This window comes from Aulostomus chinensis, chromosome 15 (assembly GCF_037954235.1).
Source record: "Aulostomus chinensis isolate RoL2024-O1b breed Wild chromosome 15, RoL_Achi_v1.0, whole genome shotgun sequence".
Lineage (NCBI taxonomy): Eukaryota > Metazoa > Chordata > Actinopteri > Syngnathiformes > Aulostomidae > Aulostomus > Aulostomus chinensis.
In genome coordinates this window covers 14,307,395-14,327,092 of record NC_141334.1, presented here as the reverse complement: position 1 = coordinate 14,327,092, position 19,698 = coordinate 14,307,395, and the positions used below count along the sequence as shown (strand labels likewise).

General features: G+C 39.9%; 1 protein-coding gene across 2 annotated transcripts; it reads right to left on the bottom strand.

Moving 5' to 3' along the window:
- Positions 1 to 484: 484 nt before the first annotated feature.
- Positions 485 to 8,331, bottom strand: mepcea (methylphosphate capping enzyme a). Of its 2 annotated transcripts, none has more exons than XM_086178965.1 (5): positions 8,041 to 8,331; positions 5,484 to 7,318; positions 3,415 to 3,633; positions 2,975 to 3,098; positions 485 to 2,875 (listed from the first exon to the last, which is right to left on the bottom strand). In XM_086178965.1, the coding sequence occupies exons 2-5, from the start codon at positions 7,269 to 7,271 to the stop codon at positions 2,841 to 2,843; spliced, it is 2,166 nt and encodes a 721-aa protein (XP_086035091.1). In that variant the 5' UTR covers positions 7,272 to 7,318; positions 8,041 to 8,331; the 3' UTR covers positions 485 to 2,840. The 2 variants fall into 2 exon arrangements, with proteins under 2 accessions (XP_086035091.1, XP_086035090.1); XM_086178964.1 differs by having other exon boundaries at positions 7,788 to 8,330.
- Positions 8,332 to 19,698: the final 11,367 nt, after the last annotated feature.

Sequence of the window (19,698 nt, the reverse complement as noted above, 5' to 3'; positions counted from 1 at the left end):
TTATGGTAACAGTGCTGTGACTGTGTCAAAGATTGCAATTTCCCTGGTGGAACGTCCAAAAGGAATTAATAAAGCAATCTGTCTGTCTGTCTGTCTGTCTATGTGCAGATTTGTCCATTATTCCCAACCGTATTAGCAAATAGTTTAGAGAAACATGAAATTTCCCACAGGTACAAAATACAACAAGGGTTGTTACGTCTTGTCCTTTGTGCACTTCCCCTCAATGAAAAGGCAAAAAAAAAAAAAAAACGTAACTGTGCACACGAGTGCAACAGCTCAAGAAGAGTACGAACAGTTTATACAGCACCGTCAACGACAACTCAATTCATCTTGGATACCTGTACTGACGGTGCCAGTGCTGAGACAGTAAGGTGCAATCTTTGTTTTGCAAATAAAAATGCTCATTTTGTGCCCAGCAGGAGGAGAAATAAAACTTAATAATGCCCTTGGTATTCCAGCTGTAGAATGAGAATCTGATTGTCTCAGCTCAGGAGGAAGGTGTGATTTTATGTCCTTTGTTTTTCTGAATCGATCACTGTCCCAAAACTTCTGAAAAATGGGTTAGAAAAAGTGGTTTTTGTACTTGGAAAGCTTTTAAAATGTCAAATGAAGAGAAATGAGAGTGCATTGACACGAATGCTCCTTGCAAACAAGTTTATAAAAAAAAAAAAAAGGTGCTAATCTAATAATTCATGTGCCTGCCAAAAGGAGAACAAAGCAAACATCCAAACATTGCAATGTACATTTGTTGTTACAAAGCTGGATCAGCCATCCTTTAGAGACAAAACTCCTCTAACACATACATTGGCAAGAAAAACATCTGAGAAAAAAAAAAAAACCTACAAAAAAAAAATGACAAAAGCAGTAATGAACTTCAATATTGACAACATGAAAAAAAAAATTGCAAACGTATTTACATTGATCGGTTACTAAAAATAGAAACGTACAACTATTTCCTCCATCATCTCCTCCCCAAGAATGTTAATAAACCAGTCACCAAAAAAAAAAAGTGTTCCCGTCTCAGCCGATGAAGAGTGAGCATTGTAGATGAGCAGTGCACGTTAAAACAGATACAATCAGACAAGAATGACTGCCTGTAACTTAGAAGAGTTTGACCACAATAGGTCAAAGTTCAAGGTGATAACAACAGCATTTTATCTTATTTTGCCCTTGTGTCAAATCCAAGAGCTAGAAACCCCCAAAATATTTTGTCAGCTCTTCGATACAAACGGCATACTACTATTGAAATTTGGTAAAATGTCGGAAAAATCCATTGTGGATGTTTCCAACTCAGATGTTAGAAAAACACCAGAGTACTTAAAAGTGTCTGATCAGGTTTGAATTAATGCCTCATTATTATCTGATCACAGAGTCTACGTGTGTCATTTATAGATTCTTCAAGATGCTGCAGAAACTCAATTTCACTAATTTACATTCTTATCCTGATCTCAAGAAGGAAATTATAGACAGAATACAGTACAGGGTAGATTTATGGCTTAACTGTCATTTAACAACGGATCACTGCATGCGAGAGATTGACCTTGCAAAATATTGTCCCCATGGTCTCAGTTTGTACTGAGTTATCTTGAGCTGATCCAACACAGGGGTGTCATCGTAGCTCAAATGTGCCCCCTACCATTGGGATGGAGCATCAAAAACAAACAAACAAAAAAAAGGCTTCAAGAACCCATGAAGTGATTTGTTGCTGCGGAATTTTTTTTCAACTCGAAACACTCAAAGCAGCCACAATTCTTTTTTTATTTCAAATGGTGGTAAATAAACCCTTTCTCCATGTTATGCTGAAAAACACTTAATGTTTTGACTTAGTGGGACACTGACTGACTTATTTTTGACTGTTTAGAGTGTCTTTATCACTTAATCCAGTCACTTTTGACTCATGTAGCTTTTAAATTTGTGCAATCTTGTCATATCTAAAATAGCATACAATTTCACGGCTGGTTTCACTCTGCTCTTCGCTGCATTTTGCAAAATCATAACAAACGATACATTAGGGTTGGGAGATGGGGCAAACACATCAGCTAAGTAGAAGCTGACTTTAAGGCTGATGGACTTTATTTGGCTGATATAAAAACAAACAAAAAAAAATACATCACCAAAATATGTGGATTTACATATCTGCTTGAAAATGATTCAAGGCTTCAGTTATTTAGCCTCCAAAATCACTAATTCAATGCCATCAGTAGCTGCAATGGAAGTGTCAATATTAACGGTCCTACACTGCGTCTAATAAATCACCTGCAGCCCAGAGTGGCTTTTCACACCAGTATCAGACCAGTTTAATGGCTTTGTCATCCAGTGGTATACTGCAGTTTTTGCAGATGCAACACACAGTGGGCTCACATGGCAAGTACCTTCTATCACTAGTAAAAGAGAGGCATTTGTGGCCAATTGGAAGATTCTGCCCAAGCGCCCAGCCCTAATATGCATGGTGGTACAGAACAGAGTTATAAAAGTAAAAGATATATGGCCAAAGATATTCAAACACATGTTATGGCCGTGCATCAAACTGGGGCCTCATTAGCACTAGAATAGTCCGGCCAAACCATCAGGTCTAGCTCCATGTTCATATCAAAGAGTCCCACCTGATCTCACTCCATAAACTTCCTCCAGTATCTTGTCGACAGAAAATTTTGATAGTTGCCTCTTTGTGACTGATATCGTAGCAAAATGAATCCCAGTTTTGGTCCCCCGTCTCCTTTATGAAACATCACCTTCGTCATCTGTGAAGCTGGCGCGACAGTCCCGAGGCAGCTGGCTGGTTTGTGTGTATGGTGGTGGTTGAGGCTACTCACATTCAATGATCTTCAAGGCAGAAGCGGTCATTTGTGAAATACATAGATTGGCCTCTGGAAACCTGTTGTTTTTGTTGAGAGGAAAGTTGAAGATGGTGTCAAGCTACGGTGGAGAATCTCATGTTGAGCATCTTACAGTTTCTGACGAATGAATGAATTACCTTTTATCGATGACTTGGGGGTCCCGAGGTTCTCAAAACTGGTGAAGCCCACGACATTTGTAAGGTACGATGAAAACTGATCAGGTTTGAGTCGAATGCTCTGATAATTCCTGTTAATATTATCCTGAGGAGTGAGAGAGAGAAAACAGGTGTCATGCACAATGTATTTTCAACAATACGATTCTACTGTCATCCTGTTGAGGAAAACTTTTACGATAAAACATTTTGTTCAGCACGTGTAAAATAAGTGGAGGAATAAATGTCAAAGTGTACCAACATGTGAATGACAAGCTACAAGGTTTAACAAAACATTAAAACACATTAAATTTAAATAAATGTTGACTGTCAAGGGCTCTTCAGAGAACTAAGTCAGTGTTAGGTGGTTTCAGGTCATTTCACAGACATTTTCACAACATCCCCAATAATCTGGAGTTTCTTACAGTCAGCTTCTTCCTCCTGACATAGGACTCCCAGGGCTGTGGCTCCAGGATGAACATGCCTCCAGGACGGAGATGCCTGTAGACTCTCTTGAAGAGCCGCTTCAGGCCACTGTCCCCCCAATTCAGGTGAACCCATTTTGTAACGCTAAGACACAGGATCACGTCGTACTCTGGCCGCTGGGTCAAAATAAGGTTATCGTCCTCCAGCACATAATTGGCCTGAAGGAGAGAGGATAGAGGAGCGCAGTGAGAAACATGGCCTTAACAGGACAACTCGGTACTGAGGGTTTAAGGATAATAAAAACTAAGGTTTGCTCCATCGCCCATGCCAAAAATATTATTCATCTGCTCATCACGGGTAATATATTTGGCCTCTGCATTTTCTATTTATGTTAAATATAGTGTGTGCAATATGGGGATAAAAACACCAGCTGTAGAGAATCAAATAGGCTTCCTGGGAATCCCTACAAAAATGTCTATAAAATGCTTGATACAAAAAAAATAAAACTTTCAGGTTACAGGGTTCACACTGTTTGAGAGTTAATATAATGGGTCAAAAACACTCATGGAACGTATTCCAACTTACTTTGAACACTTAATAGTTGAAATTAAGCATTTTCTAAACTCTCCAGACTTCATACGCGTGAAGCAGTGGGGGCTCAGGTGCTTGTCATGAAGGGTTTTCTGTTATTTTAAGGATAGGCCCTCTGCTGCACTGCCATCAGCTTTAATGCTCATAAGAGGAGAGGATGCTGTTTTTTTTATTTCCATTTCACTCATTCATTCTTGCAGCTGCCTACACAAAGCCTGCAAGGCCAGTAGAGTGTCTAAATTTCAATAGAATCCAGAAAAATACTACCCATGCCTTGATGAGAAACATTTGTATTGAAAAGAGACACGCTTCTTAAATTATCTTTTTAAATTCTCAGCCTAGAGTGGTACATGATGGGCTGATTCCATTTAAAATGTATCAATTCAGGTCACAGGACCAATTCTGATAAAAAAGACAGACTGCTTCCTCTTTGTTGCTTCCATCTTTCACTGCTGCAACCCTGAGAGAATAGTCAGTCTCTGATCAGAAACTCTGGAACAAACAGAAATGTGTGGGTGGACAAAAAAATACTGCTTCCTTTTGATAAAATGTAACTATAAAAAGACTCTATGTTATTTTACTAACCTTCACGAGCTAAACCCTGATTAATTCCAGCCAAGAGTGAGTTAAGAATGTATTTAAAATACATTATGCTATGGTCTGGGTGAATACTGTAATCTGATTGGCTGCTGGGTGTCCATTAATTCCTAATTCACAAACACCTACCAATTACCTCCAGACAAACAGTCTGATCACCATCTAAATGAATGTGGTGGCTATGTGTAACCATAGCAACAGGGAAGCCCTCAAACTCCATTTATGCTTTATTTCTACAACATAAAATCATCCGACACACCCCCCCACCAGTGCAGCTGACAATGATATGTCGTTGGATATTGGGTGAATGTGAGAAATTTCCAAAGACTGCCTCATGCTACTTAAAATAATTCAATTTGTTGGACCTTTTCAATCTTTAAAAAAACAACAACAAGTGAACTTTCCATGTTTTGCAGTCAAACATCTAGTGTGGCTTACTGGTATTATTTCACAATATGAACTGTATAACATGCTGATAAATCATACAGTTTACGTGCTGGATTCAGTCACTATTTAATTTTTAGTTGTAAAGTTAATATCACGTTTTGGTCCAGATCATGCACGTGAAAATGGGACAGATGATGGTGTGTGAAGGTAAAAGATGATGATGATGATGATGATGATGATGATCATCATCATCATCATCATCATCATGTCACAGGAGACGCTCATGCACCAAATTATAACAACATCTCTGCGGAAAACTTAAGTGTGTGCTGTAACATTTATCTTTCCATGTCATGTTTTAAAATGGCTTGTTTGTATATGTACAAATCCTAATTAAATCAAAAGATGACATAGATGTACTGTGACTAATTGTGTAGTGACAAACATGTTGTACTCGCACAACCAAAAACTCACAAGGGGGATGCCGTCTTACCTTGACGAAGGACACATTTGAGGGGAACTCCCCAGGCTGTGCGGTGGATGTTTCTGTAAGAGGAGGTGCAGCGATGGGCCCCCTGGAGATCCGAAGGGACAAAGGGAAAGAGCAGCTCATAGAGTGATCAGCGGGGGGCGAATCACAATCTTCCTGCTCCATTTCCTCTGTTTTGCTGTCCTGCCTCTGGGTCCCTGTGTCATCTGTGTGACAGGAGTCATTGTCATTTACAGCCTCTGCAAGGCCACGCTCTCCTTCCACCGGTTTCCCATTTTCCTCCCTGTTCTCGGCTTTATTATAGTACCGTCCACTGCCTGTATTACTCTCGTTTCCAGAGCTCTCATCCTGTTTGGTGCCCTTTTTCTCCTGGGTGGCACGCCTGGCCTCTTGGGTCTGCAGCTCCGAGAGATAATGTCTTATATTCTTTCGGGCTGCATGTACAAGGCCACTGTCTATGTCCAAGCCAAGTATGCGAGCAGGTCTTAGCATTTTGGCAATATAGAGTGTAACGTGGCCCGAGTTGCACCCCAAATCCAGTACATGTTTACCTTCAAACCACTCTGGACGAAACACACGTATCCGAGGATCCTCACTGGCACTTGGGTTACGGTAGCCATAATACTTGTTGTAGTTCCCATACTGGAACTTCTTCCTCTGTTGGTCCTTTGACTGGTTGTAGGACTGTTGGTGCTGGCGACCTCCTGATCCAAATCTAGGACCACTCCTTGGTGTGTGGAAGGACTGAGAATTTCTTGATGCCCCCATACTCCTTTCAGACTTTCCAACAGGGGTAGAATGTGTTACCGGGGGCTCCATTTTGCCAGAGTTTCGCCTCCGCTTGCGTCTGCTTGTGTGCTGGTTAGATCCCCCTGATATGGAAGAAGTGGAATCCTCCATAGGTACAGATGTTGTCTCCTCCTTGGTGCTGGTTGTGATGTCAAATGTGTGCTCACGCTCCCCTGGAACCCTAGAGAAACTGTCAGCCTCTTTTGAGACCTCTAGTGCAGAACATGATGTTAACATACCTGAAACTGGCAAGGCAGCTCCAGCTTTAACCTCATTTTTTCCTGATTCTGTAAGGTTCATCTGTGTGGTTGAAATCCCACCACCACCACTGCCTCCGCCTCCCCCATGGTGTCTGTTCCGATGTCTCTTTCTACCACCACTCTTATAAGGGGACACCAAAAAACCGCTATCTGCTATGCAGCTGTTTAGGTTCAGTGGATCTGTGATGTCCCTTGGGATGAGGATCTCCACTGGGTCTCGACTCTTTGCTGGCAGAGGGGAGGATTTAGGAGTCTCTGCGTTCAGTGCCCTGTTGACGTCCTCATCCAGCAGGCTGTTGAGATTGAGCGGGTCAAATATGTTACCACCTAAGAGGAAGTTGGTGGGCAGGACGGAGTCACTCTCAGAGTTTGCCCTTCGTCTCTTCTTACCAGATGTTGGATGCTTGAAACTAAAGTTAGATGTGTTTCGACGTTTTGTCACTTTCATTTGTTGCTGCTGTTTGGAATGATGAAAGCTGTTCCGGCGATTGATATTGTTGTTCTCGTTCCCTCTAGCTCTCTGTCCAGCACTGTCTACATGGGCATCAGTGGTGTTGCTATGTTTCGGTGAGGATGCAGTGCCCAGGACCGGACATGCAGCTGCTAAGTCAGGGGTTGCTGCCGTACCCTCCACCATTACAGATACACCACTGTAACTTCCAGTACATTCTGAGAGCTGCAGAGATGAAGTGGAGCTGGCCTGTGGACTGCCAGTTTTTACAGTATCTTCATCAACAGACATTGTGTTTGGTTTCCAGAGCCGACACAGACATGGAAACGTTCTAGAATCTAAAAGAGAAGAGTGACAACATTTGTTAAAAAAAAATAAATCTTGACATAACTGCACAGCAAAATCTTTAGATTGTAATGAAATAATTTAAAATAAGATGCCTACATATTGCTAGACTTACAGACCTGAAAAGTGGGCTTATATCTCTGCTGGCTTATCTCTCTAAAATGATTTCATACTTCTGTAACAAAACACATAATATAACCCCTAACATTTCACTCTTTTCCTAACATACTCTTTATTAATAAAGTCTACTTTTTCCGCCCGGCCTCCATTTAACCATTATCAGACTGAGGATGTGACATCTATGCAGGGGTTAATGACCTGAAAAGTTTGACTCCTGTGCTGGACAGTTATCTAGTTAGCAAGCTAGCTCTTAGCTTCACTGACGCGGGCCAGTGGGTTGAAACGTCGAATAAACGTTCTCGTCCAGCCAAAAAAACCTTAGACAAACGGTTAAGTACTCACCTGGATTCGCTGCTCCCCGAGGACTCCACTACTGCTGTGAGTCACATTTATGAAAGTGATACTATCAACCAGATGGCCACCTATTCGCGTACAGTTACCAGTGTAGTCACCATCCAAATAACAGTCTCACCTCGCGCTCTCCCCGCCTCCGGCCGGACTGTCACTACCCAGCACTCCCCTGACTCGAGCTAACGTTAGCTTAGCTAGCTAGCACACAAGTGTCCCTGCATCAACGCAACCGAGGCAAACACACCAGTAAACACGCTGCGGGGATTCCGTGCTGGTCCGTCCGCTGTTTAGGGTATTCTGTTCCCCTCCCTGTGTTGACGACTTCTTCAGTCAACAGCAGGTTGGTGAATAAATTATTCCATTTACTGATAGAGTCGGCATGGCGGTGCATCCGGGCTCCAAGCTGAAGCTCAAGACGGCGGGGGTGGGGATATCTCACTACCAGTATCCACGGGTGATGCGCTACACTATATTTTCCTGTACTAACACAAACTTAAAAAAACAAAAAAAACAAAAACAAAAAAAACTGTTATCGGAGACGCGGACAACTACTATTTTCACATTTTCGAAAATAAATTTAAAAAATAAATGTAACTTGCTTGTCAGTATTCGAAATTCATTGTTGATTTTATTACATTTTAATCCGTAATAACGTTACAGTTTTGATGATATATGAAATTAGGCCACACACATAAATAAATTGACAGACTTATATTTGGTGCTTTGTTTTATGTGTATTATGAACTACAGTTGCACAGTGGATGAAGTCGAGACAGATTTATTGCTACAGCGCATTTAAAAATCAGCTGATGTGCTGAGCTTTCAAATCATATGCAAGACAGGATAAATTCAACAAAACACACAAACACATGCATGCACACACACAGGTGCAAAAAAAAAGCATCCACTTAAGTATGAAATAAACAAAATAGTATTCACAGTTCTGAGATCAAAATGAGCGATAATTAGGTTGAAATAAATTAATAAAGCAATATCCTTTCACTCGTTCTCATATTGCAAATCGGATTGCAATTGAATTATCAGATAATTTTTTTCCCTCAAAATTGTGGAGTCGTATCAATCTTTCATTACAATGCAGAAAAGTAAGCATTCAATGTAGTGTAAACAGTCTTCTCCTCAGTATTCTTATCATAGAGCAAGACCTCCCTGTCTGCAACTCCACCTTAATCCTTTCAAGGGCATGAACATGTTTCAGTATTTCAGATTATTCCACTAACATACTGAGTTGCTTTTCCTTGTCTTTCTTAATATATGCAAAGTGTAAGAATTGGATTGAGAACAAGAATTCAAGCCGCTATGACAAAATGAAATGGTAGCAGCCTCTTGCAGTTTTAAGATTAAGAAAGCTTAATGCCAAAATGTATCAAACTTTGTTCATCTTCTCTGTGGGGTGCAATTTGAATTAATCGTCAAACTGAAATTTTGCACAGAACTAGGATGGTCTGAATGTAACACATTAAATGATGGCACTCTGAACCGGAACTTTGCATCATGTCAGTTTCAGATTAAATTAGATTAAATCTTTCCTTTAAAACAACCTCACAGCTTTCGCTTCATTCCACAAATGTGTTGAAGCACCAGATTTATCCTGGTCTAGGAAGTTTTTCCACTCTTAAATGTATATTCTATAATGGGTTAGTGGTTATACAACCGTGAGCTTGTGAAATAGGTACCATAAAAGCTGTTTTACAATCAGTTTGTATTTCTTTGGACCTTGGAAGTAGGGGAAGCTGTGCCAGCCGCCTTTATGATCATAGAGTAAAATGAGGTTGCACATTCATAAGTACACAAATTCCTGGAGCTATTTGTTGTTCATCAGTGCAGGTTAAAGTCAGATATTTTGCTCCAAGAATAACCAATGAAGGTCTGTAAATAATTGCTCCGACAGATGTGAGTTTTATAGTGGCAGTTTAATTATGTCAGAGCACGCACACGGTAAAGGACCTCTGCAGCTTCACTGGAAACTCAAGTAAACACACTCCACTTCCACCAAAGCGACCAGTTTCCAGTTTCATCATGGTGAAACAATCCTGGTGAAGGAAAATGGCATAAGTACGACATCGTGGTGGTCCAGTGTGATGAATCCAAAATAGGCCAAAATAAAGATTTAGTCTTGATGTTTCAGCTTAGTTGACAGAAGTTATGGAAGATAAACTCAGTAATGAATGTTTTTTGAATATCTATTCAATGTAAGCAACTATATTGCTGTCCTAAACCTCCTGATTTATTTAGCAATATCTTTTAAGAGCTTGTACGCTGATTTCACCATATACACTGTAATTACACAAAGATACATAAAGTTAAATATTGTATGAGCCTGTCAGCAAACTTGAATTTAGTGGGGAGGACTGTTATCCTTCAAAAAAACACTAGGGGGAGACAAAACTTGAGTTAAATATTTATGCTGCACACTGGTTGAAACTCACCACCACTATCACTGTAAAACACATCTTTTAAGGAATACTGGTCACTATTAACATTATTCTTAATATCCATCCATTTTCTACCACTTATCCTGTTAAGGGTCATAGGGGGCTGGAGCCTATCCCAGCAGCCGTCAGGCTTGAGACGGGGTTCACCCTGGACAGGTCACCAGTCCATCTCAGGGCCAAGACATAGAGACAGACAACCATTCACACTCACAGTCACACCTACAGTCAATTTAGAGTATCAATCAGCCTCGTCCTCTCTTGATGTCTTTGGACTGTGGGAGGAAGCTGGAGTACCAGAGAGAACCCACACAGGAACAGGGAGAACGTGGAGACTCCACACAGAAAGATCCTGTGCCTGAGCAGGGGATCGAACCTGGAACCTTCTTGCAGTGAAAACAGTGCTGACCACTGCACCACTGTGCCACCTATTCTTGAATATTTTTTTTCTAAATTTTGAATGCAATGTTGCAATTTGCACATTATTATAAATGTAAAGATCCCGTTTGATCACTTTCCTCAGCTTTTCTAAACCACTCCACTGACTAAAAGTTTTTCTTATTGTTTTTTTTTATTATTTCTAAGCAGTCTGTGGAACACATTAATAATTTGGTGAGTCATCTAGAAGGCCTTCAATAAAGTAAAATCCTGAAATGCTGTCCTCTTTATTTCCTTTTTCATCAAAAAATCGTCTGTTACTTCTACTTACTACAACTAATCTTTTTCTAAAATTGGGTAAGATCAATGACATTTCACCATCGGCATTGTTACACACACACACACACACACGTGCACACACGCACACACACACAAAACTACTCTAGTGGCTAACTTATATGCTTGATTTTTAACAGCAACCACGTTTAAGCATTGTAAATAACATCACCTCAGAGATTTTGACATCGGTCTCTTCCTTGTTAAATCCTGTTCATCCAGCTGATGTCTTTTAGCAAAAATGAAAACCCTGTAAGTACGTCCACTTAATCTGAGATTTATTCACATTTTTCTATTTATACAACCTGCTGACACTTAAATACTTGAGTGTTTATACAACCTCTCAATACACAGCAGGAACTGGAGATTCACACGTGCACACACACACAAAGTCAGCTCTAATGAAGCCTCAAATATTTAGATAAAAAGATCTCAAATCATTTACTTTTGTAAGACAACATGGCACATGGATATGAAGTTTCTTAAATAAATGATAAACTGGAGCTCTTAAATATAGATAAGAAAATGGTGCATTTTTTATGCAACTGTAGATGGCATTTAAAAAAAATGGATTTGCACACTTGATACTCTCTGTTTTTGAGCTGACAGCATGTGCCTGCTAATTGGGTTCTAAATCAGACTCAGTGTTGGCTACACACACACACTAATCTGTGTAGAAAAGGGATAGAGAGGGTACCTGTTCCTCCGCCTCTGTCACTCTCTTTTCTCATGGTAATAGGGGTGCGGTCCTCGATCCCGAGCACCATCTGCCCTTCCTCAGGGCTTGGGCCCCAAACTCTCCAGACGTGTGCTATTGTTTGTGTGTGTCCAAGCAGAAAGCAGTGAGTACACATGGTTCTTGTGGCCCAAAAGGCTCCTGCATCAAGAGCACGAGCCTGCTGTTCATTAGCCTACATGCGACGGAGGACGGGGGGCTACTCGCGTGCCTCGTGTGAAGCAACATCAGGGCAACTCTTCTGCTTCCAGCCTGGGTTAGATTTTATGTGTGATGTCATTCTAAATGACCGTTGACCAAGTGGTGACTTCAAGATCATTGTCTTCAAACTGATGTGTGAAGATGCATCATAACAAAAACTTGAATTTGATAACCCTCCATATGAAGACCTGTTATAATAAGGATACATTCTGTTTCATACTTATTATTCACTTAATAGGAAGTTTAGTGCCCTTTCAGAAATTAGCACCAAACCCACTGAGCTTTGTTAGGACTGAGTGTCTGACATGTGACAGATACATGAACTGATGGATGGAGACCTCAGTTTCATTACTGCGAGGGACAATAAAATGCCATTTGCAATCTCCCCAGAATAATTGCACACATGCCACGATAACCTTTTTAATATAATTATTTGATTACAAGCCACATTATTCTTCAGAAACACAAAGAAACGCTATTGATTAAATCGATGTGGTAAATTTTCAGAGTAAACTACGTTTGGGTGAATTAGATTACAAACGTTCCATGTGCGGAGCAGGCTGGCGATGGAATAAAACACAGTTGTGAATTTAAATATCTAAATAGGAAAGAGTTCTGATTTGATTCCACAATTGCCCTCGAGGATGTGTTAGGTGGAAATACTTCCCGATTAAAAATTCATGACCGAATAATAAATTTGTCTTGAGGACATGTGAGCTAGAGGGAGAAAAGATACAGTCAACCTGAACAGCAATTGTGAAAATATTAGTCTGCTTTAATTTTCACTTTTTTTTTATTTGGAGTGTTTGTGTGTGCAGTTTCTGACCCCTCTTCACCTAACTAGGTAACCTACTGTACCAATCAGTTGACACAACAGCAACAACAGATTATCACTCTCCGTTGGGTGGCGGGTGTTGATTTTCAAAACTACATGCTGCTGGCTGAGTTGAGATTAGTTATTGAACTGTCCAAGCAAAGGGAAACAAGGCTGCCTCAGAGACACAACACACAATAAGCCAGCTGTCAGTGGGAGGGGCTTATTCAGACCAGTGTTGTCATGGGTAGGGGTTTGTGCTGCCCTCAGAGAGTTGATAAATGATCCTGTGCGAGGCCGACATGCACTGATTAATATTGACACAAGGCTTGATTGAGGCCAGGCAAGTGGGCAGAGTTAAAGAGGGCAGTGGGGTGTATTCAAAAACAGGAATATGTGCAAAGATGAGGCAACTATGGGGTTAATGAATATAAGATTGCCCGCTATGTGCTAAAAATAAGATATTTTCATCGCTGCCACTGACCACTGAGCTAGCCTTTCTTTGATGATAGATGTCTTACCACTGAATAATGGCTGACCTTTATAAGCCCACACATTAAACCCCTCTGTCTAATCCATAGAGGCCTCTCATTTACCCCTCCACCCCTTTTCAACATGCAGAGATGCAGCTCTGGGCATCTTCTCAGCTGTTTAAGAGCTGATGTTCCTGCCAAATGTTTCAAACACTGAACAATGAACTTGTCATGTTAAACCAAATTAATATATAATCTCAGTAGGTTTAGATTTTAAGTCTGTACCTTTACATAAACCAGTGTTTATAGACATGTCTGGCACTGGATACCTGAATAAGCAAATCTGCATGAATAAAGAGATAATTCACCAAAAATGTGTTTGTTTGTTTGTTTGTTTGTTTTTTTTACCTTATAAGTACTTACAAATACATGTCTTCAGGGCATAAAGATGTTTACTCCATTTTTTCTTTGTGATATCAGAGAAGATTTGTATATATTCATCTTGAATCTAATGGTGATTGACAGCTAACGACAGCAAAAGTATTGAAAACATCTTATGAACCCTCAGGATTATTATTTGGTTTAATCCATATCTTCTTTATTCCAGCCATATGCTCAGTAATCCAAAAAACAGTGTGATTTGAGCCTGAAACAAACCATAACTCTTCTTGTTATGTGCCATCACGAATGAGCGCTAACAAGTATGTTCAATTGAATGTAGCAGCTGCTTTGTTTTTAGCTCAAATGAAATTGTTTGTGGATTACTGAGCATGCAGCTACACAAAAAATAACGTAGATGATAGCAGATGATACGCTTGAGAGTTTTTTTGAATTGATATTTCAGGTAATTTTTGTTGTTAGTCATCAAACCCTATTAGCTTCAGGCTAAATATACGTGGCTGGCTCTTTCCACATTCAGGAGTAGCAAAAATTGATGCTGTAGCAAAAATATCTTTGCAAGCTCGAGCCATCTATGTCTGAGTACTTTTAGTATTGCTTTAAAGATCCGTAATAACCATTTATTCAATTTAAAATGGCTATTTTATCGGCATGGAGTATGTTGGTGTGCTGCTTTTCTCACTGCTAACCTTTATCCATATGGTTTCATATAACAATAACATCGAACAGTTTTTTGGCTTGTTGTGAAGTCCAAAATTATTTAACCATAAAATGGATTGTATTGCACTCACACCAAATGTCATCATAAATATTCACCAGGCTCATTTAAATAAGGTATGATATTTATGTCGAATACACCTATTTTCATCACCTTGCTCTCTGTGTTTCATAGACATCAGATTCTATAGTGTGAATCAATTCATGGACGGCTGTGTGTATAGATTTTATTGCTCTTTAATATGCAGTCCTGTAGGATGTGTAATTTTCCTGAGAGGATCCATCATGGCATCTTCTAAAATTTCTGGATTGAAGGCTACTCTTGAGTTCAAATAATAACCATCTCACACACATCACATTCAGCAGACTTCAATATGGGAAAATGTTAATGAATCGAGACTTCCATGTGAACACAGACACACGTTATCCCCATATTGAAAATGTGTGTGTGTGTGTGTGTGCGTGTGTGTGTGCGTGTGTGTAAAGGATAAAGTATGCTTCATGGCACAAACTGGAACTCATGATCCAAAAACTCCCTGTTAGCTCCCTCTTAGCCTTAGCATCCTCTTTGAATAAGCAGGTCGTAACATGTAATATAGCGCACATTTAAAATCTTGGCAAAACAGCCAAGGTGTTAAGTGCTCTACATTAAACCATGCTGTAATCTGTAATTACTGTGCTTAGCTGTCGGTGCCTGAATAACTGTTGCTCTGACAAAAAAAAAAAAAAAAAAAAATAGGGAATAGACTAAATGAGCTCTTGTAAAACCGTGTATTACTCATTGATAGGTTAACCATGATCAGCAGGATAGAGGCTTACTGACCTTAATTAGATTCTACTGGAGAGGGAGGATGGAAGAGGGGGTCATCTGTACTCTGCAACCACACTGAAAAAGTTGTTTGTGCATGTAGCATGGATGAGCGTGACCCATTATCTTTTACATGCCAAGTTACCAGTGAAGGGCTTACTGAAGTTAATCTGATGTAGTGAAATGGAAAGCATTTAATACACTGCCGTTATCAACCCTCTCTCCTCTGTTTAGCTGTGTCTGCTTTGTGCTGCTGGAATATTTATGATAATGTATCAGTTAAAATCACGCATTTGGATAAATGTAAAAGATTTCGGGTTGGGTTATAATCTGTGCTGAACGAGCACCAGATTTAAATGTGGTCGATGATGTGAATTTTGCACATAGCCACGATATTAAAACCCTCTTTAAATACAAATTATAGGCTTTTTTTGTAGGCTACAGTGTTTTTGACCATAAGAATGGATGTTACTATTCTACATCAAGTACTTTCTGTAATTTCACTTGTTTTTGTCTCCATTTACTTTAAGAAGCTTGCTCGCTTGTTGTTACCAGGAGATGTATCTGACACACATGGGAGATTTCTCCTTTGTGCAGAGTAGAAGACAGTTTCACCTACATACTCTTCTCATGTATCATCATTTCCTGTGAAGCCTGCATGAAGCTACTGGCGGTACTGTGAATTCCAGCATAATATGATCATGGGAACCATAATTTGATAGAGAGTAGTGATCGGTCAGCGCTGCGATTATTTCATCCTAGACCAAAGAATCCGTCATCTCAAATTCGACTAAAAACGAAGGACCACCAGGAAAGGATGAGCACGAGATCATCACGGTTATATAGCAAGGAGAAAGCTGTGCAACGGTTCAGATGGTAGGAAGTGTGTTTGTCCTGCGGAGTTGGGAAACCAAACAGAATCTCTAGATCAAATAGACTAAACTGGATTGTGAAGCGCCACACCCATTAAACCTGTTGAGCACACTTCAGTAATGTGTGATATTTCCCTTTCCCTCAAGGGCAAAGACTTTCTGAGAATCCATAAAAAGGAATGCAGAAGTAGAATTCATTATACAATTACATGGATGAGGCAGTAAAGACAAGTTTAAAACTGTTCAAGCAGCCTTGTGTTGCTGTTCTTGTACTTTGACCTCTGCGGATACATAATTCAAAATGTTGAACTGAAAAATGATGAATCAGTCATTATCTATTCACCCTCCTGCAAATAAATGGTCAAATAAAGTTTTGTAGCCCACAACAAACTGCCTCATTAAAACATGGTGCCATGGCTGAGAGCTAAAGGACACTTGGCTTTCCGCAGACGAGCAGCACCGAGATATTTTAGTATTTTATTATGTACTTTTTAAAATTGAAAATGGATCATTCTCTTCAATTGTTTGGGAGACTGATTGTTTGTGAACCTCCGGCAATGTTTTATGGACTAAAAAAAACTTCACCCCACCTTCCACTGGTATAAGGGTAAGGAGATAATGACCCAGTTTACATTTTTAGGTGAACTAGCCCTTTAAGATGAATGCTGTCTATGTCCACCAAATCAAATCTGCCAATTAACTCACAAATTCCTCATTTCAATATGCCTGTGACTTAATTCGGGATTTTACACAACGCATCTACTCTCGTTAAATGACATAAGATGTGCAACGATGTGGGTGTAGCGTTTATGAGAATATTCACATAACGTGTTCTGAGTTAAAGGCGCCCAGAAACTCTACACTCAGAAATAAGATTGAAACTCTTTTTTTAGAATCATCCCAGATTCTAATTGGTCAGGAAATGTGTGTGTTATTTTTTTTTATTAATTTTGAATGCAATTTTCCTGATAACACTAGTAAATTCGTGACTCTTACAAAATGTCACCACACAGAGATGTTGTGTGCCTCGTCGGATATTTATAGGATTGATTATGTAAACCTGATGGCTGACAGCAGCCTATGGATGCTAGTAAATCATGTTCCTCCTTGCTGCTGCTGCAGGTTGTTCTGGTCTGAGCTCTCACCGCCAAGCTTTTGGAAATGATCAGCCTCAAGCATTTCTTAGATAACTTTATAAATTAACACACGCACAAAAATGCAACCCGAAGAATGACAATAAACATCTGTCATATTAATCTCAGTGCACAACTCTTGCTCCACCTGATGTGGAGAGTAACAAACATCTGTATGAATGAGGGTATTGTTCTACCTTCATATTGTATAAAAAAATTTTGTACATTTCTGCATACACACACACACACACACACACACACACACACACACACACACACACACACACTAGAAGTCTGTGACCTTTCTAATCATTGTAGCCGTCCCAGTTTGTTCCACAACAAAGCACCTGCTCCTTTCAAGGAGCAGACGAAGCCAGTAAATCCAAGTCAAATGTATAATCCTTTCTTAATTTCACCTGTTACTCGTGAATCTAAAGGGGGGGGGGGGATAAACAAGAAATGGTGCGGTCAGGGAGTGTTTCCATTGTGGGTCAATGGCAGGTGGTTGTTTCTGGATTGTCCATCCATCTGTTCATCCCACTCTCATTAACATCGTATCTCAGCAATGCTTTTATGGTATCTCTTCAAATTTGGCTCAAAAGTCCACTAGGAGTCAGATGTACTCCAAGGTTTTGGTGGTCAAAGATCTCTTGGCTGGTGGGTCCAGATTCTGCTGAAGGCTCCATAAATGACCTCCGCTGTTGATTGGCTAAAGGTGGCTGACAAGAAGTCTTTACGGCACCTGATAATTGTTATACTATAATATTCCCTGGATGCAAGCTGATTTGATAGAAGGGACAAAAACTGGATTTTTAACAGTCACGGTGTGCCTTCTCTGTTGAAGGGAGAGACATTTAGGTTCATTTCAAATGTTCAACTGTCAAATGTCTGAGTGTGTTTAATCATCTGTTTGTGACCTGTGATGGACAGCTGACCTGTCCAAGTTATTTCCTCCCCATCAACCAAATGTTTGCCTCCCCTGTGACCTCACCTAATCATCCTTATACATGTCACACGTACAGAGGAAGATCAACAAATTAATAGTTCCAGTGGGCTTAAACTCTTGAAAGGTATTGCATTGAGAAAACAACACAAAATGACCAAAACACAAGAGTAAAATAGCTTCCATCTACGGATCAATACCATTTTAAGTTCACGCTAGTTGTTTTATACCTGGTGCAGATTCATTTGGACACTATACTGTACTAATATACAGTGACCCTCAGTGTCAGAGAAAACACTTGTCCACGCTTGGAAATGTTTGCATGGCACAGCTGAACTACAGTATTCAGAGCTTAGGCTTAACACTGAAAGCTTAAGATAAACTCTTATACACAAGAAAGATGTGTAAGGGATTAATCCTGATTTTCAATATATATAAAATCCCTAAGATTTAAGAAAGTTTGAGTCATCTCATGAGATTAATATATATATACATGCAGAAAAATACCACTTTTACCAAAATGTATTGCATTCTATCAGCTTAGTTGCTCACGTTACAATAAAAAAAAATAAAAATCAAAGTCACCGTCCACCTTCTTATAATTATCAGATTCTCCATTTGAGTGAACGCTGTCTCTGAACAGCCATATTAACGTCCGACAAGGAATCGACATTACAGGGGTTGTCAGGACAACCAGCCATGATTCACAGAGGCCTCCACCTTGAGCTAGAAGCACTAGCCATGAGACTGAGCAGATGCTGCTCCAGTCAGCCAATCACAGGTGAGATGGAGAAAAAAGATGACATCATAGGCAAATTAGGGCAAATGCAGTGAGTATTTTGGTTGTTGTCGCTGCCTGCCTCTGAATATGAAGTCAGTTTTGTACTAAATCCTGAGCCGTTCTGCAGATGAATCTCCCAACTCAGGAAAAGAGCTGGTTCTGTGTCACAGTTGAAACACTTCTGTGTTACAAAACGCAAATACTGGAGAGCCCTCACAAGTCTGTCCATCCCACATTTTTCTCAGTTGACATACAACGCTTGACATCAAGATGCTGGGTTGAAAATACAAGATAACGTGGGTTATAACATAATACACACATGGTACATTTTGCTGTGTGCAATGGCGCACAAACCAACAATTTCACAGCAAAGAGTGAAAGTTTATCAGCTTTCATACCGTCATCATGTAACATCTCTTTCATGGTTTGCGACAACTTCAACATGTTGAGACAAAAAGGATTGGCACAGCGTTGAAAGTCATCAGACCCACTATGAGATCATTTGCACACACAAAATCTAGAAAATAAAGACATGGATGGTTGGAAATGAGGTTTGTTTAAATTAGTACATGAAAATCCAAACAAGTATTCATCAATTATTTTGGTCCTATGTAGTCAAGTTGGTCAAGTTTTAGTTGAGTAAATATCTGAGCATTTCAATCTCACCTTAGTCTGTGAAAACTGACGTCGGCTCATGCGTCTGCTCAGTGTGTTTGGGCAGCTGACTGTTTAGTGTTTGAACTGTGCTGCATATTCATTTTAGGCACGGTTTTCATTTATTGATTTAGGTCTCGTGTGAGTCGCTGAAATGTCTTTTAACTATTGTCAGTTTTAGTTTACAATTTGATTGTTGTTATTTTT

Bases quoted from the DNA above. Each gene is read 5' to 3' on its own strand.
- mepcea (XM_086178965.1), bottom strand. From the start codon at position 7,271: ATGTCTGTTGATGAAGATACTGTAAAAACTGGCAGTCCACAGGCCAGC. The intron at 3,634-5,483 runs GTAAGACGGCAT...TCTCTCCTTCAG, and splicing joins CAAATGTGTCCTTCGTCAAG to GCCAATTATGTGCTGGAGGA. The intron at 2,876-2,974 runs GTAATTCATTCA...CAAAAACAACAG, and splicing joins CCCCAAGTCATCGATAAAAG to GTTTCCAGAGGCCAATCTAT.